Below are 22,468 nucleotides of genomic sequence, written 5' to 3'. Positions count from 1 at the left end.
TCAAAGCTGGAAACGAGAAGTCGAAGGCTGTAAACTGACAGACGTCTGTATCAGGCACAGACCAGGTGCAGACCACAATTCAAATCTAAATGGTTGAAATGCTTTTTACACCTCTTTTAGAAATACATTTATGACCTATTTAATGTGTTTAGAAGAAAATGTCTGAATTCACTTTACACAGTCTTTAAACATGTACATTTTAATCCCAGCTAGTTCATCCTGAGTGTGGCGCTACAGGAAAGATCATGACTTCAACAAAAAATCTAATATATGTTTAATTTTATTCATCTTTAAAGGAGCTCCAGAAGATCTTTGGGAAATTTGATGTCTTAATGAGACTCAGAGAAGAAGATATTTTATGTCTCTTTGACGTTTTTATTTTATTATAGCAACACAATTAACAAGAAGACAGACTGAGAATCAAAGCTGACAAGTTAGACTAAAAAACAAATATATATATAGACAGTAATGTGCTAAAAACACAGAATATAGGTTTAAGAGTTTAATTAATTTCCTTCCTCCCTCCCTCCCTCCTTTCCGTCCTTCTTCCTTCCTCCCTTCCTCTGTCCTTCCTTCTTTCCTTTCCTTTCCTCCCTCCCTTCCTTCCCTCCTTCCTTCCTCCCTTCCTTCCTTAAAGGTTAAACAGAAATTAAAGTAAACAATTAGACTGATTACTGAGAGATTTATGGTCACAATTTAAATTCAGTTCAGTGAGATTATCTGGAAGCAGTCATCCTTTAAACCTCGTTACTAACAACTCATCCTCCTCCTGCTGCATGTTTTACTGTTATAATGTGTCTGTGGAGAGGAAACACTGACAGGTTACAGCCTCGACTTTCTGGTTTGTAGTTTTTTGGGGTGAAACTGGATCACGACTGACGTTTTCTTCATGTTTATGTTCAATGCAACATTTCTAATCTGAAGTTTTTCTGTTCACATGCAGTCGGGGATCAGTGAGATTCTGCTGTGTGATTTACTGACTGTGACTCTCTGCAGTTCATCTCTTTAGGTTAACACACACACACACACACAAACACTGTTGTCTTGCTTGGAGATGGTTGATGTGTTTGAGGAGGATAGTCTGATATTTTTAGTGACTTCTTCAGAGTCAGATGAGAAGATCAGTTTTATCACCATGCGTTCAGCACATAGACTGTATATAAGAAAGGGACGTAACATTCGTGGCCAATTGGTTTGTGGACTGCTGCTCGGAGGCCAATAGTATCGGATCTGAGCAGCGTCATCATGAAAATTTCCGGTGCATGCAGGGAAAAATAAAAACAGGGATTCTACTTATATGGCATCAGGAGGAGCATGAGGCGCCCTCCTGAACCTGTGAACCAATCAACCTGTCAATCACCACGTAGCCACGCCCTCATGCATACCCTGCTTTATCGTCACATATAAAATCAGGGAGGCCAAAATGAACATCATACTGCATTGAAGAAGGCTTTAAACTAGCGATTGAGACCATAAACACATTTTGAAAACGTTTACTGAGGTTAGAATCAAGTGAGAAGTTGGTGAATTCTCCATTGACTTGTATAGAGACGGAAGTCCTTTTGACACCAAAACGGTCGCCCCCTGGTGGCCTTTTGATAGAATGCAGTTTTAAGTTACTTCCACGTTGGCCTCATTTCAGAGGACTGGAACTCCCCGCCTGGTTCAGTACAGAAATACACACAATGACCCAAACTATGTGGATGCCTGAACCCTTTAACCATTTGTTCATGGAGCCAGATAATATAGGGTAATAATCTATATGAGTCCTATATGAATGTTTCAGTATATAAATATATTCAGTATTTCATGGGAGAGAAGAGGTCCAAATCAGGAATCCAAGTCAAATCATCCCCAGACCAATAGTGCACTGAAGTATACAGGGTAAGGGTTAGGGTTAGGTGTGAAACTGATATCAATCTTCTCATCTTTGCACCCGAAATGACTCGATTCATAACACCATCGATCTCAGAATTGTAACTTTCTTCATTCATATGCTGTAAAAATCATTATAAATGTGTTTCTCTGCTGTCAGCGTCAGTAAATCCAAGTTTAAAAAAAAAGAAAGACACTTCTTATAACTTGAAATCTTAGTTTATAATCGTTAACTTTCTGACTTTTTCCTCTTTATGAATGAATAGAGTTCTCCATCTTTCCTTCAGCTGGTACAAACTCAAACTCAGAGGATAAATTTCAGCCTTTATGTCATTTTTTAGGACTTTTTCCACTTTCTCTCTGTCGGATTTTGTCGTCTACGTCGCCTCAAAGTATTTCAGTCGTGTCGTTGCCAAACCGGTCGTTGTTCTGTTGTGCGTTGGGTCGATGAGATTGTCTTTGAAATGCAGTTTTTGTTTTGTTTTAACGGTAACCAATGGTAACCACTCCTTCAGGACGAGAGAGGAGACCAACTGAATCGTACCTGTTTGTATTTTTTAATGAACTCTTCAGATGGACAGTGTTACTTTTGTCATGTTTTTGTACTCTCAATGCAACAAAAAGAGAAAAGAAAAGAAAAGAAAAAAGATGCAATATCAGTGAATGTTGGAACAGATGTGAGTTTTTAGTTTGTTCGTTGTTTTTTTTTTAAACTAACCAGCGTGTACAGAGACGGACGGCTGCTCTTCTGCACTTCTGTTATTTAAACTGATGTGAAGGCTGAAGACAAAACTGAAATAAACTGTTATAATAAATGTTATTTGTGGAGTTTTTCATGTTATAGATAGATAGATAGATAGATAGATAGATAGATAGATAGATAGATAGATAGATAGATAGATAGATAGATAGATAGATAGATAGATAGATAGATAGATAGATAGATAGATAGATAGATAGATAGATAGATAGATAGATAGGTAGATAAATGGATGGATGGATAGGTAGATAGATAGATACATAGATAGATAGCTGGGTGGGTAGATAAGTAGATGAATGGATAGATAGATGGGTAGATGGATAGATAGATGGATGGATAGCTGGGTGGATGGATAGATAGATAGATAGTTGGGTAGATGGATGGATAGATAGATGGTTTACAGCACACGTAACATCACATAGAAACATACAGTATCTCTAAAAAACATTTCTAAAAAGACCAAAAAGTTGTACTAATAAAACAAATATATGTAATAAATAATAGTAAAATAAAATGTGATCTGTAGTAGGGCTGGGCGATATGGACAAAATCAAATATCACGATATTTTAGACCAAATACCTCGATATCGATATTGCAATAATATTGTGTTTTTGATAAATAATCATCAGTAATGTGGATATAATGACAAAGTGGGTAAAAAGTAAATAACAGAACAACTAGAACAGTCTGGTAAGTTCAAAAAATATATTTTACAGTAATGCAGCTTTAAAACCAAGAAAAGACGACTCTGATGACATATCGCGATATTACGATATCTAGTCTCATATCACGATATTGATATAAATTCAATATATTGCCCAGCCCTACTCTGTAGCATTTGAAAAACATCTAAAAGATATAAAAACACCTTTAAAAAACTGTATAAACAGCTGATTACTGTATATCTGTATATCATTGATTTTTCTTCACTTGGAATAATTTTGGTACAATGTGGCTGCGACTAACAATCATTATTATTATGTGGAAATTAACCCTTTGTAGGTCACACCAAGAAAGTGCTATTTAAAAAATAATTCAACCATAGAACAACCTGTATCTATAGCAACCATAGAACAACCTGTATCTATAGCAACCATAGAACAACCTGTATCTATAGCAAACATAAAACAACCTGTATCTATAGCAACCATAGAACAACCTGTATCTATAGCAACCTTAACACTATCTGATGGTCTGTCTGTGCATTTCATACCTCATACAAGTGCTAAAGATTGCCCCAAAAAAGTTAAATGAGTTCAATAGATGTTGTTTTTGAGCAGATATCATGACACAAAGTGAGCAAACCTACAAAGGGTTAAAAATAACATTACTGTTTAGTCGGACAAAAAAAAGACATTTGAAGATGTCAGTTGGAGCTCTACGATACAGTTGTCTGATCTCGTACAGACCGAACAGTTAATCGTATAATTGAGAAATTAATTCGTAGTAACAATATTAAAAAATGTTAAAAATCAATCAATCATCCAATCAATCACATATCTGATTCCAAAGTTTAAAGCCAACTTTTCACACTTCTTAAATAACAAATGAAGCCTTCGTCTCTTTCTCTGAGACCTCCTCCGACTCTCTCAGAGACCCTCCGCAGGTCCCTGGACCCCACTTTTCACCACCGCCGCCGCTGATCGAGATGGATGCGCTGTGTGAATCGAGCTCTCTGGTGTAATTTAATGGACGATACATAACGGAGTAGTGTATTTATTTCTGTGTGCTTGAGCCGCATCAAAAACAGTCACTTAACGGGAGGAGCAGGATTTATGGTGTTTGGGTAGCAAATTGGGCTTTGATGGCTCCAGCGCAGGGTTAGGCCTCTTCCCCACGGAGACTAATGGGGTTTGCTCTAATAGCGTCCCTCAATCATCTCCCCGATATATGAAACACGAGCTCACCGGCTGACAATTAGCAAAACAGCTCAGAGAGATGTGAGGATTTATCAGTCTCCCAAACGCTCCTCTAACGTTCATGTAGGAAAAAACAAGAGCGATTTGTTTTCTTCTTTTTTTTTTCTTCCTCCTTCTGCTTTTCTTTGAGGTGGTGGGTTTAGGGGGGGGGGGGGGATGGAGGGATGGAGGGAGGGGAGTTAAACTGATAAATTAGACCTCATTTATTGGACACCAGTTTGAGTCGATACCCAGGGGCCTCGGCTCTGCGGCGCGGTCGAGGCTCCAGAGCCGCTAATTGGTTTGTGTGGACAGGGAGGGGGGGGCGTTTGTTTGTTGTGGCATGGGAGGGGTGGTGTTTAAAGGGGGCGGGCGGGGCATTTGGCCCAGGCTAATGCTCGTACACACACACACACACACACAAACAGAAGTGGTTGTCTGGCGGCGGACGTGTGCGGCGCACGCCACGAAAACGGACGAGACGAGCGCTTGATTTGACAGCCGGAGCGGAGGGGTGGAGGCGGGTGGGGAGGGGGGAGGAGGAGTCATGTAGGCCTATAGATTTTTGTGTCTGTTGTTTTGGCTTATTTGTGTGCTTCTTTTACTCAGTCAATCAAATTTAATTGACACCACTGGGCTGCGGCCGGGGGCCCCGCGGCATGCTGGGATGACAGGCCTTTAATGCCAAAGAGAGGAGAGGAGGTTCTTCTGCCTGTGAAGGATGGAGGGAAGGGGGGGAGGGGGGGGTGACAAATCCTCAGCCCCGTCAACAGCATTAATTGATGTAACGACAGCGATGATGGATACTAATAAATACAACCTTTAAGAAAAAAAAGGTAATTAGACGGCGTCCTGTGCAAAGCGCCACACTGGCTGATAAACACCATTCATCTTCCGGCTCGAGGCCTTCAGACGGACACGACGAGGCGTCACCGACATGCAGATTAAAAGTCCGCATTTGCATTTTCGGCCAAAACAAGAAAACAAAGCAAGAAGAAAAGTCGTTCAGAAACTGGCCTTTAAAAAGCTGAGCTGCAGGTGTAAAAACTGCTATAAAGTCCTGTGTAGAAGGAAGGAAGGAAGGAAGGAATGAAGGAAGGAACGAACGAAGTAAGGGAGGGAGGACAGATGGAGGGAAGGAAGGAAGAAAGGAAAGAAGGAAGGAAGGAAGGAACGAACGAATGACAAACGAACAAACAAAACAACAAACAAAGAAGGAAGGGAGGAAGGACAGATGGCAGTAAGGAAGGAAAGAAGGGAGAAAGGAAGGAAGGACAGATGGCAGTAAGGAAGGAAAGAAGGAAGAAAGGAAGGACGGGAGGAAGGAAGGAATGAACAAACGAAGAAAAGAAGGAAGGAAGGGAGGAAGGAAGGACGGGAGGAAGGAAGGAAGGAGGAAGGAAGGAAGGAAGGACGGACGGGAGGAAGGAAGGATGGACGGGAGGAAGGAAGGATAGAAGGACAGAAGGAAGGAAGGAAGGAAGGAGGGAAGAAAGGAAGGAATGAAGGAAGGAAGGAAGGATGGGAGGAAGGAAGGATAGAAGGAAGGAAGGAAGGAAGGAGGGAAGAAAGGAAGGACGGAAGGAAGGAAGGAAGGAAGGAAGGAATGAGGGAATGAACAAACGAAGAAATGAAGGAAGCAAGGAAGGAAGGACAGAAGGAAGGAAGGAAGGACAGAAGGAAGGAAGGGAGGAAGGAAGGAAGGAAGGACAGAAGGAAGGAAGGAAGGAAGGAAGGAAGGAATGAGGGAACGAACAAACGAAGAAAAGAAGGAAGGAAGGGAGGAAGGACGGAAGGACAGAAGGAAGGAAGGAAGGAAGGAAGGACAGAAGGAAGGAAGGGAGGAAGGAAGGAAGGAAGGAAGGAAGGAAGGAAGGAAGTCTTTGATGAAGTCATTGAAATAGTTACATTACTTATTACACTTTAAATAAAGTAACTAGTAATCTGTAATCTATTACATTTCTACAGGAACCTTCACAACTCAGCTTCAGAACAATAAGTGAATGAACTTCAGACTGATTGAACGTTGGCATCGTCTACAAGAGGAACAATTAAAACAGATAAATTAAGAACTATATATGTTGTTCTCTCTCTGTGGTTCCTCTCAGGCTCTGCAGGAGGAGCAGAGGTGGCTGATGGGAAATGTAGTTTTAATGTGGATGTGGAGAATCATACTCTAAGAAGTTTTATGATACTTTTCATTGTATTGTTTGCAGATTAGATGTTTTTGTTTCAGTCTTTTTGCTTTTGGTCTGTAGGTGTGGTTTAGGTTGGGGGAGGGTGGACGGGGGGGGTTGGTGTGTTTTGGGGCTCGTTAACCCAAATTGGCGGCAGCTGCTCTTAAATGGATGATGGGAGTTGGCGCTGGCACTGGTTAAGGGTTTTTTTTTGGGGAAGACATCACATGGAGAAGCAGATGCTGAACATGAGAAGAAAGAGAATGAAAACCTTCCACACACCACTACTAGATATTTATATATTCACCTAAATAAACTGAACAAACTACATCCTGGCTGCAGAAAAACCAACAAAACCAATGAACTGACGTCGATGGAGACTGTTGGGTCTGAGCCACCGTCCTCGAGATACATGAACAGCTGAACTGGGTGAGTCCTAAAACCCAGAACCCCTCCAGTCAGGGAAGTGACTCAACAACCAGCAACCTGCAGGTATTCGTTAGATGTTCAACTACCTTTAACCCCCCTGTTGTCCTCGAGTCAAGGAAGGAAGGAGGGTGGGAGGGAGGAAGGATGGAAGGGAGGGAGGAAAAAAGGAGGGAAGGAAGGAAGGAAAGGAGGGAGGAAGGAAGGGAGGAGAGAAAGGAAAGCAGGAAGGGAGGAAGGAAAGAAGGAAGGGAGGAAGAAAGGGAGGAAGAAGGAAGGAAAGGAGGGATGCACATAACTGGCTATTTTTGTATATATATGACCTTTTTAATTTTGTCTGCTTTTTAAACACTCTATTTAAATGCTGCTTGTAATGTGTTTTATGATGTTCATGATGAAGGCCGCAATGGAAATGCATGGGTCTCCTATGGATGGATGGATGGATAGATAGATAGATAGATAGATAGATAGATAGATAGATAGATAGATAGATAGATAGATAGATAGATAGATAGATAGATAGATAGATACTGTATTTATCCCAATGGAAGTTAAGGCATATTCTACACTATACTTTGACTTTCTGCAGACTTTTTTCCTTCTCCATGCCAGAAACCTCCTCCCTATAATAAACACAAAGTATAACAACAATAATAATAATAATGTTCAAACTGATCTTAAAGTGAAGCTTCAGCCAAACAGAGAATGAGTCAACCTCATAATGAACACATGTTGTTAGTGTTTTGGCTAATAAAGCAGCCCTGCCTCATAAAGAGTACTTTTATATATATATATGTATATGTGTGACTAATTCTTTCTTGTTGTTTGATTATAATCACTAAAAAATGTGTGTTTGAGGTCATGCAGTTGTTTGTGGTTGTTTGGTCATCCAGTCTGAAGCTCAGCTCAGCAGAGAACAGTGTTCATGTTAAAGTTAAGCTGCTAAAACGTCTCCTTAAGGTTTTAATCGTCCTGTCTCATGTTTCTAGTCAAGTTTTCAACATTTAATCACCAACTGTTCCTTCTTTCCTCCCTCCTCCTTCTCTCTTTCCTTCCTCCATCCCCCTTTCTTCCTTCATTCTGTCCTTCCTTTCCCCCCTTCCTTCCTTCTTTCCTTCCTTTCCTCCCTTCCTTCCTTCTTTCCTCCCTCCCTCCTTCTCTCTTTCTTTCCTCCCCCCTACCATCCTCCCTTCCTTCTTTCTTCTGTCCTTCTTTCCTTCCTTCCTCCCCTCCTCTTTACCTTTCTCCCTCCTTCCTTCGTTCCTTCTTTCCTTTCCTCCCTTCCTTCCTTCTTCATTTCCTTCCTTCCTCCCTTCCTCCCTCCTTTCCTTCCTTCCTTCCTGCCTTCCCTCCTTCCTTCCCTCCTTTCTTTCCTTCTTCCTCCCTCCCTCCCTTCCTCCTTTCTTTCCTACTTCCTCCCTTCCTCCCTCCTTCTCTCTTCTTTCCTTCTTCCTTCCTTCCTTCCTCCCTCCCTCCCTCCCTCCTTCCTTCCCTCCTTCCTTCCTTCCTCCCTCCTTTCCTACTTTCTTTCCTTTTTCCTACCTTCCATCCTTCCTCCCTCCTTTCCTTCCATCTTCCTTCTTTCCTTCCTTCCTTCCTCCCTCCTTTCCTCCTTTCTTTCCTTCTTCCTCCCTTCCTTCCTTCCTCCCTCCTTTCCTACCTTCCTCCTTCCTTCCTCCTTTCCTTCCTTCTTCCTTCCTTCCTCCTTACCTTCCTTCCTTCTTTCCTTCCTTCCTTCCTTCCTCCCTCCTTTCCTTCCTTCTTCCTTCCTTCCTCCCTTCCTTCCTTCCTTCCTTCCTGCCTTCCCTCCTTCCTTCCCTCCTTTCTTTCCTTCTTCCTCCCTCCCTTCCTCCTTTCTTTCCTACTTCCTCCCTTCCTTCCTTCCTCCCTCCTTTCCTTCCATCTTCCTTCTTTCCTTCCTTCCTTCCTCCCTCCTTTCATCCTTTCTTTCCTTCTTCCTCCCTTCCTTCCTTCCTCCCTCCTTTCCTACCTTCTTTCCTTCTTTCCTTCCTTCCTCCTTTCCTTCCTTCTTCCTTCCTTCCTCCTTACCTTCCGTCCTTCTTTCCTTCCTTCCTTCCTTCCTTCCTTCCTTCCTTCCTTCCTTCCTCCCTTCCTTCCTTCTTCCTCCCTTCCTTCCTTCTTCCTTCCTTCCTCCCTCCTTTCCTTTTTCATCCCTTGCTTCCTTCTTCCTCCCTTCCTTCCTTGACTCGAGGACAACAGGAGGGTAAAAGCATCATAAATATTATATTTTAGGAAACTAATGAAACATTAAACTTTGTATTAATATCAGAGTTGAAAATGAAAAGCAGGATCATTAATAACACTGTTTTTACTGCAGCTGTAGTTCATACTCTGTTAATGAAGTTCAGTGACTGTAATATTTATAATCCAGCTGTTTTATCGGCAGCTGAACAGAAAACATCAATAAGAGGAACGATGGATGAAAAACAACATCTGCTGTTAAAATGATCAGAGACGAGACGCTCGTTAGTTTTACTGTCCTCAACTTTATGATCAATGGTTAACCCTCGAGTCAAGGAAGGAAGGGAGGAAGAGGGAAGGAAGGGAGGAAGAAGGAAGGATGGAAAAGAGGGAGGGATGAAGGAAAGAAAGGAGGGAAGGCAGGAAGGAAGGAAAGGAGGGAGGAAGGAAGGAAGGAAGGAAGGAAGAAAATGAAGGAGGAAGGAAGGAAGGAAATAAGGAAGGGAGGAAGGAGGGAGAAAGGAAAGGAGGAAGGAAGGAAAGAAGGAGAGAGGAAAGAAGGAAGGGAGGAAGGTAGGGGCAGGAAAGAAAGAGAGAAGGAAGGAGGGAAGAAAGAAGGAAGGAAGAAAGGAAGGAGGAAAAGAAAGAAGGAGGGAGGGAGGAAGGAAGGAAGGAGAAAGAGGGATGGAGGAAGGAAATAAGGAAGGGAGGAAAGAGAGAGGAAGGAAAGAAATAGAGAAGGAAGGAAGGAAGGGAGGAAAGAAGGAACAGTCAAAACAGACGGGGTCAATTTGATATTAATATTACATCAATCTGTATTTTAACATTCAGGTTTCTGTTGTTGAGTTTCTGTAAATCAGTTAAATATGTTTTACTGTTTTCTGTCTTTTTCAAACAAGACAAATTTGCATATTTGTCCAACAAAAGCCATGAGAGAACATGTCTTCCTTCCTTCGTCCTTCTTTCCCTGTGCAAAAGTAGGGGGAAAAAAAGTAGGCACTGAAAATAAAGTAGTAAAGTAAAGAATGAAATGAATAGTTTTTATTCAGCAGAAAGCAGCTTCGTCTTTTATTCGTCTTTCTTTCTCCTTCAGCTCCACACGATTAGTTTATTATTAGTTTTGTTGTGTTGAATGTTTTTCTTGTTTTCTTGTTGCACTTCGAGCGAAACTTCCTCCCTTCCTTCCTTCCTTCCTTGACTCGAGGACAACAGGAGGGTTAAATATAATTCTTACTTTTTTATTCTTTTATCTCTGACGCCCATCTGCTGTAAATCCAGATCAATTAAAACTAAATCATGAAAGAGATTTTAAGTGATGTCACAGACTTGAGTAGCTGTGATATAATCAGGAAGCTGTTTCTTCTCCTGCAGAGAGAAGATGATGTTTTTAATCCTCTGCTGCAGAACAAACAGACCTCCAGCAGCAGCAGTGTTGCTCTTTAGCAGCCGTTTGGCATTTAGCTGCTCTGTCACGCAGTCGATTTTGTTGATTCTGAGCATGAAAACATCAGCGCTACCTTGTTAAAGTGTTTGTTCGGCCTTCAGACGGTTTGTTCCCTCTGGAGGACGGACACACTGAGAGCAAGACGTCATGAACCAGCCGCAAGTAAACCAGCGTCTTATTTTAACCCTCGAGTCAAGGAAGGAAAGGAAGGAAGGAAAGGAAGGAAGGAAGGTAGGAAGAAGGAAGGAAGGAAGGAAGGAAGGAAGGAAGGGATGAAGAAGGAAGGAAAGATGAAGGAAGGAATCTGTCCGCGCTCCTGAACCTGTGAACCAATCAACCTGTCAATCACGACGTAGCCACGCCCTAATGCATACCCTGCTTTATCGTCACATATAAAATCAGGGAGGCCAAAATGTCCCAAATGAACATCATACTGCATTGAAGAAGGCTTTAAACTAGCGATTGAGACCATAAACACATTTTGAAAACGTTTACTGAGGTTAGAAATCAAGTGAGAAGTTGGTGAATTCTCCATTGACTTGTATAGAGACGGAAGTCCTTTTGACACCAAAACGGTCGCCCCCTGGTGGCCTTTTGATAGAATGCAGTTTTAAGTTACTTCCACGTTGGCCTCATTTCAGAGGACCAGAACTCCCCGCCTGGTTAAAGGTTAAAAGCCAGGTATAGTTAAAGGGCCAGAAGCTGTTTTGTCCAGACTAACCAATTGATTTTAGAGATAGTGTTGTTAAAACTGGAGTAGGGAGAGAGACTCAGATGGATGTTTGACACGTAATAAAATCCTTTAAAATATACAAGTGAGACGTGTCAGCGGTGGTTTTCCTTCTTCTTCATCAACACATCAAGAGACAACCGTTATTATAAACCACAATAATAACATAAATCACCTGATTAATAACCAAAAAAGTGACTGCAGGTGAATTGGTAGTGTATGGGATGATGCAGTAGTGTCCACTGTGGAGGCTGAAGTGCAACTGTGCCATTAAAATCCTTCATCATTCATATATAAGAAAACAGCTTTTGTGTGAGATAGGGTTAAATGCAATTAGTCTGTTTCTTTAATCCTCCTGTTGTCCTCGAGTCAAGGAAGGAAGGAGGGGAGGGATGAAGGAAGGAAGGGAGGAAGAAGGAAGGAAGGAAGGAAGGAAGGAATGTCTTACAGGTTTTTTGGTGAATTGTCCCTTTAAATAAACAGCCTGTAACTTCATGTAACCTCTGATCACTCATTTCCTCTCTCTGTGATCTCCTCCTGAATGAAATAATAGTGGAATAAAACCCTCTCATTTCACTGAGGGGTCCCCCAGGAGCCTCGTAACGGGCCCCCGAGGGTCCCCCGGGAGCCTCGTAACGGGCCCCCGAGGGTCCCCAGACCCCACTTTGGTCCCCCACGTTTACAGGCTGCAGTAATGATGCTTGTTTGTCCAGCGGTCTGTAAATCACACCGACATTAGAGCTGTCACAGGACCCAGCGGAGGCACAGCAGAGCATCACTAATACACACACACACACACACACACACACACACACACACACACACACACACACACACACAACCCCTGAGACGCTGCGGTCCTCCACATCGAGCTGCTGAGGAGATAAAAGTAGTTTTAAACCATCTTTAACACACAGAGATCATTTAAAATCACAATCTGCAGCCTTCACTCCTCCTTTCATTCCACCCTTTCTTCCTCTTTGCCTCCATCCCTCCTTACTCCTTTCCTTCCTTCCTCCCTCGATCCTTACTCCTTTCCTGCCTTCCGTCCTCCCTTCTTCCTTACTCCTTTCCTTCCTCCTCCCTCCCTTTCTTCTTTAATTCCTTCTTTCCTTCCTTCCTTCCTTCCTTCCTTCCTCCCTCCTTACTCCTTTCCTTCCTTCTTTCATTCATTCCTTCCTTCCTTCCTTCCTTCCTTACTCCTTTCCTTCCTTCTTTCATTCCTTACTTCCTCCCTCCTTACTCCTTTCCTTCCTTCCTTGACCAGAGGACAACAGGAGTGTTAAAGATTGAAGAATTGAACAGCCTCGTTTTTGCTGCCCCCTGGTGGTTTAACTTCACACCTGTTGTGGTAATGTGACGTCATGATTTATTTACTAAATATAACAAAAAATATTGATTTCAAAGAATTAAAAACAGCAATATCAGTATTCAGTAACATAGTTTGTTAGAGAGATGGACGTTCAAGACAGTAAAGAGGAAGCAAGTCCACAAATACACACTGTCACTGTTATTTCACAGACACACACACACACACACACACACACAGATAAACATATGTTCAGCTCTCTGCAGTGTGTGTTGTGATATTTACTGGGAAGCGACGGCTCCTTTAACTTCACCCAGCGCTCCCATTAAGGCTGACTGGGAAGTCCACAGGGAGAGAGTGTGTGTGTGTGTGTTGGAGAGGAACCTTTAAAAGGTAATGGGTTGTTTCTTGGTGTGTTTATGGGCTGATATCTCCGTCTGAGTGTCTTCATAGTGAAGTGTGTGTGTGCTGTTATTCAGAAGCTTCATTCTTCATGTGCATCTCTGAAGGTTTGTTGGTTTAAATCAGATTGTTTGTGTTTGTTTTATTCAGAGCTTCGTTCTGCTGATGAATGAAGATCCAGGTTTTCTCTCCTGTTTTGTCTGTTCCTTTTTTCCTCCCTTCCTCCTTTCTTTTCTGCCTTCCTTCTTTCCTTCCTTCCTCCCTTCCATCCTTTTTCCTTCCTTCCTTGACTTGAGGACAACAGGAGGGTTAAAGTTTTTTTTGGAGGAAAAAAATACCTTTTTAGGCTTTTAGAAAAATTGACTTTGTCAAGAAAAGAATAAAGATTTACATTTTAGAGAAAAAGAAGTAGTACTTTGTGAATTAAGTTATATTTAAAAACAATTAGTGTTTTTTCCCCCTTAAAATAAAGTCTTAAAGAAAAAAGTTGCAATAATTTGAGAAAAAAACAAACTTTTGGGGGACAAAGTCAGAATTAACATAACATCTTTATTGAGCACCATCGATACTAACAGCAGCTGTTTGCTCCAGTTTACAATGAATCAGTTAAAGTTAAAGTGGTAAAATGAATAATAATGAAAACATCAACATAAACAGTGATTATCAAAAATATCCACAGGAGGCTCCGTCTGCCCCTCCGTGTGTCTTCAATCTTTAAATGAGACTTTGATTAAATGATTTACATCATAGGTACTTTACCTTTAAATCATGAAGAATATCAATCAGCATAAATACTGAATGACAAACATCTTTCCTTCATTCCTTCCTTCCTTCCTTCCTTCCTTCTGTCCTTCCTCCTTCCCTACTTCTTTCCTTAGGAAGGGGGGAAGAAGGAAGAAAAGGAGGGAGGAAGGAAGGAAGGGAGTAAGGAAGAAGGAAGGAAAGGAGGGAGGAAGGAAGGAAAGGAGGAAGGGAGGGAGGAAGGAAGGAAGGTAGGAAGAAGGAAGGAAAGGAGGAAGGAAGAAGGAAGGAAAGGAGGGAGGAAATGAGGGAGGAAGGACAACAAAACTATATTTCAATGTTTGTGTTTTTCCCCGCCTGCTTGGGGTAACTTGGGGTCATTTGGGGTAACTTGGGGGTCACTTGGGGTAACTTGGGGGTCACTTTGGGGTCACTTGGCGGGGCAGAAGGGGCAGGAGTTGTTCTTGCTGGACTGGAGCCAGACCCTGATGCAATCTCTGTGGACGGTGTGAGAGCAGCTGAGCGGGTATCGGCTCTCTGGGTCCACGCGGTTCTGACACATTAGGCACGGTTTCTGCCCCCCGCCGGGCCCAACCGCCGCCGCTCTCTGAGGCGGGGGCGTCGGCCTCTGGATGGGTCCGAGGGGCGTGGGCCGGCTGATGGGCCCCGGGGCCGACCGCTCGTTCTGCTGCAGCTTGAACCCGACCTGCTCGATCACGTCCTCCATCGACATACCGGCCAGCGTCCCGCGGGAGCTCTTCACCTGCTGCAGCAGCGCCGTCAGCTGGGCCCTGTTGCATTGTGGGTAGCAAGCCCCCAGCCGCTCCAGGACTTTGTCGAGCTTACCGGCGGGGGCCGAGGGGGAGGCTGCAGCTGCGGCGGCGACCGGGGGGGGCGGGGAGGGGGGCGACGGGTTGGATGGGCTGAACGGGAGGAGACGGGGAATGGCTGGGAGGGGGAGTCATCGGACCCCTTACTGCACCTCTGATGTGGTACTGAGGCTGGGGGGGGGGCAACGGCGGGAACTGCTGCATGGGGATCTGGTGCTGGGGAGGGAGGGGGGGTGGGTACTGGTGAGGGGGTGGGGGGTGGTGGTAGCGCGGGTGGTACTGGGGGTGGGCGAAGTGGGGGTGATTGGGGGGCGGGTAGTAGTGAGGGTGTCTCTGGGGGGGGAGGGGCCGGCTCACTTGGGTCGGAGGGGGGACGAACTGAGGACGAACCAGAGACTGCATCAGCTGATTGAATCTCAGGTCGGCCTGTAGGAGAGGGGGAGGGGGAGGGAGGGGGAGGGGGGAGGGGGGGGGGGGCAAAGACATTAAACAGTATTAAACCTCACATTCTCACATTAAATAAAGGGGTTGTAATTAAAGTTGTCTTAATTAAAGGGGTTTTAAGGGGTTTTAAGGGGGTTTTAAGGGCTCTCACCATGGGCACCGGCGGCAGGGCGGGGACGTTGATCCTGGGGAGGGTCTCCAGCTCTCGGCCCTGTTGCAGCTGTTGCAGGACTTCCTGATAGCGGCTCTGCAGCTCCACCTGGCTCCTCCGGACCGCCGCCTCATTCTTCTCCCACTTGACCCTCTCCTGGGAAAACTGCTGCGGGAACTCCACCCTGAGCGTGTTCAGGTACTGATTCACCTGGGAGGGGGGGCAGAGTCACAGGGGGGGGATCTTTAGGTGAACAGTGAATAAGAACCCTCCTCTGTTCCAACTAGAGTTATTATAATTAACTAAAACTAAAAAAAGCAGCTTTATTTATACCCAGGAGCAACTCAATGTGCTTTACACAAAAACAAACATTTCACAGTAAGAATTGGAAGCATAAAAAACATACAATAAGAAAATAGAGCTTTAAAAAAAAATAAATAAATAAATAAAAACTACAATAAACAATACAAAACTATAAAATCAGCTTAGTTTTAGTTTTTAGTTTAGTTTTTTTCCATTTTGACTGTATTCTGTTCAGTTTGACTTCCTGCAATAACGGGTTAGTACCAGCAGGGGGCAGCAGAGCGGATGCCGGCTGCTGCATAATTCACAAGAAATAGAAAATGCTTAACGTGCAATTTATGATTTTCTAGAGAGAAAAACAAGTAGTTCCAGGCCGAAAACGTCACAGCCCAATATTTAGACTCCGACCCCCACACAGTAGATAACAGTAAAAGTGTGATGATGAAGAGTGATGGGAACATTTGTGGGATAAAAGCTAAAAGGGAAAAATCCCACTAATGTGAAAGTCCACCTTAAAAGCTCTAAAAACTACTGAATCTCTTGTTAAACTAGTTCGTACATCTCTGAGCCAGGCCTCGATGCGGCTCATGGCGACCTCCCCCTGCTTCTCCACCAGGGTGATCTCGTCCTTTGAGGCCAGCAGCTCGGACTTCTGCGCCTCCTTCCTCGCGTCCTCCATGTACTCCCTCAGACCCTCCAGATCCAACTTCCACTCCCGCTGCTCCTCGTTCTGCTGATCCGTGAGCTCCCTCAGCTTCCTGTCGCTCTCCTCCGACTCCTTCGCCAGCCTGGAGGCAGAAAGAGGAAACGTCAGGGGAGTTAGTTCAGATTAACCCTCCTGTTGTCCTCAGGTCAAGGAAGGATAGGAGGAAGGAAGGAAGGAAGGAAGGAAGGAATGAGGAAGGAAGGAAGAAACGGAGGAAAGAAGGAAGGAAGGGAAGAGGAAGGAAGGAAGGAAAGGAGTAAGGGAGAAAGAAAGAAGGAAGGGAGGGAGAAAGGAAGGAAGGAAAGGAGTAAGGGAGGAAAGAAGGAAGGAAGGAAGGAAGGGAGAAAGGAAGGAAGGAAAGGAGTGAGGGAGGAAAGAAGGTAGGAAGGAAAGGAGAAAGGAAGGAATGAAAGGAGGAAGGGCGGAAGGAAGTAAAGGAGTAAGGAGGAAGGAAGGAAGGAAAGGAGTAAGGGAGGAACGAAGGAAGGAAGGAATGAGGAAGGAAGGAAGAAAGGGAGGAAAGAAGGAAGGAAGGAATGAGGTTCCTTCCTCATTCCTTCCTTCCTTCTTTCCTCCCTTTCTTCCTTTTAGAAAAATTGACTTTGTCAAGAAAAGAATAAAGATTTACATTTTAGAGAAAAAGAAGTAGTACTTTGTGAATTAAGTTATATTTAAAAACAATTGAATGAGGAAGGAAGGAAGGAAAGAAGGAAGGAAAAGAGTAAGGAGGGAGGGCGGAAGGAAAAGAGGAAGGAAGTAAAGAGAGAAGGAAATGAGGAAGGAAGGAAGGAAGGAAGGAAGGGAGGGAGGGAGAGAGGGAGAAAGGGAGCAAAGAAAGAGGGAAGGAGGGGAAGAACGAAGGAAAAATTAAGGAAAGAAGGAAGGAAGGAAGGAAAGAAGGAAGGAAGGAAGGAAAGAAGGAACAGTCAAAAGAGATGGGGTCAATTTGACCCGGGAGGACGACAGAAGGGTTAAAATATAAACTACTTCAATCATATGTTTGGTATTTTGTTGACCTGTTTCTGTCCTCCTCCGCTCGGCTCTTCTCCGTTATCATCTCCTGTTTCTTGGACAGGAAGATTTTCCTCGTCGCTTTCGAGTTGTTGAGCTGCAGTTTAACTCGCAGAGACTCCAGTTTGTCCAAAAGACCCTGAAAACACATTAAATCCAGACAGAGAACCCATATATTATTACACTCACTCATCAAAATTGCCAGCTTCCTGTTGGAGTTAGGGGAGGGGTCCAAGAGACTTTTTGGTGCGTCTTTACTTTATACATATGTGTACCGAATTGCATTGGTCTACGTCAATCTGGAGCGAGGGGCTCAATTTTTATCATTTTGTAAGGGGTGCAGTGGCGCCATTTGACCAGAAGTTCCTGTTTTTATGGCGAAATATCGACATTCCCCGCATCGCCAAGGCGACCAGGTATAACGTAGGTAAAAGAGTTTGATAACTTTTCACCTTTAATGTCTGAAGATGATTTTAAGGGAACTTGAAGTTGGTTGGATTAAATCTCTAGGAGGAGTTCGTTAAAGTGCGATGCGTGGAAATCGTGAAAAATGGCGCCAAAATCATAAAAAAATGAATCAAAATTGCTGACTTCCTGTTGGAGTTAGGGGAGGGGTCCAAGAGACTTTTTTGTGTGTCTTCAGATGATATATATGTGTACCAAATTTCGTTAGTCTACGTCAATCTGGAGCGAGGGGCTCAATTTTTATCATTTTGTAAGGGGTGCAGTGGCGCCATTTGACCAGAAGTTCCTGTTTTATGGCGAAAAATGGCGCCAAAATCGGAAATTTGAATCAAAATTGCTGACTTCCTGTTGGAGTTAGGGGAGGGGTCCAAGAGACTTTTTTGTGTGTCTTCAGATGATATATACGTGTACCGAATTTCGTTGGTCTACATCAATCTGGAGCGAGGGGTTCGATTTTTATCCTTTTCTAAGGGGTGCAGTGGCGCCATTTGACCAGAAGTTACTGTTTTACGGCGAAACATCGACATTCCCCGCGTCGCCATGGCGACCAAGTATAACAGAGGGGGAAAAAATGGATAACTTTCATCTCTAATGTCTGAAGATGATTTTAAGTGAACTTGAAGTTGGTTGGATTAAATCTCTAGGAGGAGTTCGTTAAAGTGCGATGCGTGGTAATCGTGAAAAATGGCGCCAAAAGCGTAAAAATTTGAATCAGAATGGCTGACTTCCTGTTGGAGTTAGGGGAGGGGTCCAAGAGACTTTTTTGTGTGTCTTCACATGATATATACGTGTACCGAATTTCGTTGGTCTACGTCAATCTGGAGCGAGGGGCTCGATTTTTATCATTTCATAAGGGGTGCAGTGGCACCATTTGACCAGAAGTTCCTGTTTTATGGCGAAAAATGGCGCCAAAATCGGAAATTTGAATCAAAATTGCTGACTTCCTGTTGGAGTTAGGGGAGGGGTTCAAGAGACTTTTTTGGGTGTCTTAACATGATATATACGTGTACCGAATTTCGTTGGTCTACGTCAATCTGGAGCAAGGGGCTCAATTTTTTATAATTTTGTATTGACCTGGTGCTGCCGGGTGGCGTCCTCCTTCCTCTTCTGCAGCTGCTGTTTGTGTTTCTCGTGAGTGACTTCCTCCTGATCCTGCTGCTTCATCAGACCGTCGTACTCCTCCGACAGAGTCGAGCTGTACTCAAACAGAGCCGATATCTGACTCTCCCAGTCCGGGTCCGTGTCAACGCCCGAGTCTTTGGCCCATCGGTCCGTCTGCACACCCTGATCCCTCTGAAGCTGGTCTGAGACACAAAGAGACAAGACCAGTAGATAAAGAGACGTGGTACAAGTACCTCAAACTGTACTACAGTAAAGTACAAGTACCTCAAACTGTACTACAGTGAAGTACAAGTACTTCAAACTGTACTACAGTAAAGTACAAGTACCTCAAACTGTACTACAGTAAAGTACAAGTACTTCAAACTGTACTGCAGTAAAGTACAAGTACCTCAAACTGTACTACAGTAAAGTAAAAGTACCTCAAACTGTACTACAGTAAAGTACAAGTACCTCAAACTGTACTACAGTAAAGTACAAGTACCTCAAACTGTACTACAGTAAAGTAAAAGTACCTCAAACTGTACTGCAGTAAAGTACAAGTACCTCAAACTGTACTAGAGTTAAGTACAAGTACATCAAACTGTACTACAGTAAAGTACAAGTACCTCAAACTGTACTACAGTAAAGTACAAGTACCTCAAACTATACTACAGTAAAGTACAAGTACCTCAAACTGTACTACAGTAAAGTACAAGTACCTCAAACTGTACTACAGTAAAGTACAAGTACCTCACACTGTACTACAGTAAAGTACAAGTACCTCAAACTGTACTACAGTAAAGTACAAGTACTTCATACTGTACTACAGTAAAGTACAAGTACCTCAAACTGTACTACAGTAAAGTACAAGTACCTCTAACTGTAATAATATATATATTTACCTTCTACAGTCATGCCAGCCAGCTGCAGCTCGAGCTCTTCTTCTACCTGCAGCAGGAATGAAGGCTTCTCCTCTGGGATGTTATCAGAGTTCACATGCTCCATACTCTCTTCCTCCATGTTGCTCTACAGGAAACCGAAACCTAACTTTACATATAATATAATATAATAAACCTCTACAGCAGCAGGTATAATCAACACCATGGATGTATTATAAGACTGTTTATATAATATATTAGATGTAATAGTGCCTCATTCAGCCAGGAAACATCCACCGTGTGTAGTTTATTTCACTTCCTCTTCCTTGTTGTGACTACAGACCAACATTAGAGGGGAATGCTGCCCCCTGCTGGACCGGAGTGGAAACATCAGGACATTCATTATAAATCACAACAATAAAAAACTGCTTATAATGTTTAAATTAAACAGTTTATCATCATTTCATCAATATTTTACTTATAATTAAAATCCTTAATGTGTGTGTGTAATAATAATATATAATATAATTAATATCAGAGCTACAATCACACTGAAACAAAGATCGTCTATAACAGACAGACAGACGTTTTTTTTCTTTCCAAAAACTTTATTGAACCAAACAAAACACAACAAGTAGATAAAGATTATTTATTAGACACACTTGTATAATGTAATTCAATCCAATATAACAGTTCTGCTTTAAATTTAACATTTATTAAGTTTATTTTTTTAGTTTTTGTTAACATAGTCGGTGATGGTGGTGTTCCTATTATTTTGTCCACCCCATTAAAATACATGAGAGGGGCACCAGCACCTAGTATGACCTCACACACACACACACACACACACACACATACACACACACACACACACACACACACACACACACACACACACACACGTCCATTCATACATAAAAATAAAGAAATCAACAGTATTTTTAGTTTTACTTCCATCTGTTTACGGGACGTAGGGAATGAAACAAGGAAGGAAGGAAGGAAAGAAGGATGGAAAGAAAGGAAAGGTGATAAGAAGGGAAGGAAAGATGAAAGAAAGAAACAGAGGAAGGACAGATAAAAGGAAGGAAGGTAGGAAAGAAGGAAGGGAAGAAGGAAGGGAAAAGGGGAAAGGAAGAAAGGAAAAGAAAACAGGAAGGAAAGAAGGAGGGAAGGAAACAAGGAAGTAAGAAAGGGAGGAAAGAAGGACAGAAGACAGGAAGGAAAATGGGCTTTTTACATTTCTTTTTTGAAAATGATAAATTCCTCCTCTCTTCCTCTCTTTCTCTCCTCCTCTCTTTCCTCTCCTCCTCTCTTTTTCTCCTCCTCTCTTTCTCTCATCCTCTCTTTCCTCTCCTCCTCTCTTTTTCTCCTCCTCTCTTCCTCTCCTCCTCCTCTCTTTCTCTCTGTCTCAGTAAACCAGCAGCAGAGTGAACCCTCCTCTCTTCCTCTCCTCCTCTCTTTCTCTCCTCCTCTCTTTCCTCTCCTCCTCCCTTCCTCTCCTCCTCTCCTCCTCTCCTCCTCTCTTTCTCTCCTCCTCTCTTTCTCTCCTCCTCTCCTTCTCTCTGTCTCAGTAAACCAGCAGCAGAGTGATCCCTCCTCTCTTTCTCCTCCTCTTTGCTTCCCAGCAGGACTGTGCTGTGAGTCACATGACAGCTGTGGAGAGAAAACCTCCTGACTCCTGCTCCTCCTCTCCTCCTCTCCTCCTCCTCCTCCTCTCCTCTCCTCCCTTCTCTGTGTCAGTCGGCAGTGTGTAGCTGTGTTTCTCAGTCTTACTTCTTCTCTTTCATTATTATTATTATTATTATCAGAGCTTCTCTCTCTCTGGGTAAACAACCCTTGCAGGAGCATGGCGGACACAGCCAGGGACCCCCCCCTTCCACCGCCCGACCACGCCGGCTTCCAGGCGCTGCAGGACGGGGAGGACCTGTTCCCAGAGCCGGCCGTCACACTGGAGGTGAGGAGGAGGAGGAGGAGGAGGTGATGAAGGAGGGAGGCCGGAGGGAGCTGAGGCAGGCAGGGCGTGATGCCTCCAGCTGATAGAGGAGAGGGGGGGGGGGGTATTAAAACAGCTGATATATGTGAGGTTTAGTATGGGAAGGAGGGAGGGGGGGGCATCCTAATAATAAACATCCATTTACAGAGCCTTCATAATAATAAGCGAAGGGCTACAGGAGCCGAGGAGGGTCATTATCTGCGCAGGGAAAGGTGTGTTTGTGCTGCTGCTGCTGTGGGTCAGGTGACTGTCACGCAGGTGTGCATGGTGGTGCGTTCAGGGCACACTGGGAGAAAACAGATGGAGGAGTACATGGAGAGGTTTGTTTGTTTTAAATAAATAAAAATAGAAGATGTTTGGGATGTTTTGAGTTATGAATGAAGACAGAAGGTTGGAGTTTGGTTTGTTTTGTTTTGGGGATAGTTGGTTTATTAGTTACTGTGACTCTTTATGACGCTATTAAACTACTATATTACAAATAAAAGGTGGAAAAACTACACATAAGCATCCATGTGAAGTACTAATACAATATAAAATGCTATAAAACTAGAATAAAATCACTATATTTATGACGTAATCTTATAAAAAGCTAAAAATTTGAGGTTTCATTGAAGTAGTTTT

At 43.3% G+C, this 22,468-nt stretch overlaps 1 protein-coding gene across 1 annotated transcript; it reads right to left on the bottom strand.

Moving 5' to 3' along the window:
* Positions 1–14,095: 14,095 nt before the first annotated feature.
* Positions 14,096–19,985, bottom strand: LOC133978521 (RING finger protein 214-like). Its single transcript, XM_062416783.1, is given in 8 exon segments — positions 14,096–14,355; positions 14,389–14,881; positions 14,883–15,221; positions 15,391–15,600; positions 16,253–16,481; positions 17,416–17,549; positions 18,950–19,179; positions 19,879–19,985. Coding segments are annotated over 7 exon segments (1,731 nt in total). The 5' UTR covers positions 19,982–19,985; the 3' UTR covers positions 14,096–14,355; positions 14,389–14,395.
* Positions 19,986–22,468: the final 2,483 nt, after the last annotated feature.

The sequence above is a fragment of the Scomber scombrus genome, chromosome 4 (genome assembly GCF_963691925.1).
Source record: "Scomber scombrus chromosome 4, fScoSco1.1, whole genome shotgun sequence".
Classification (NCBI taxonomy): Eukaryota; Metazoa; Chordata; class Actinopteri; order Scombriformes; family Scombridae; genus Scomber; species Scomber scombrus.
Note: the sequence above shows the minus strand (reverse complement) of the source record. Positions and strands in the feature narration are given on the sequence as shown.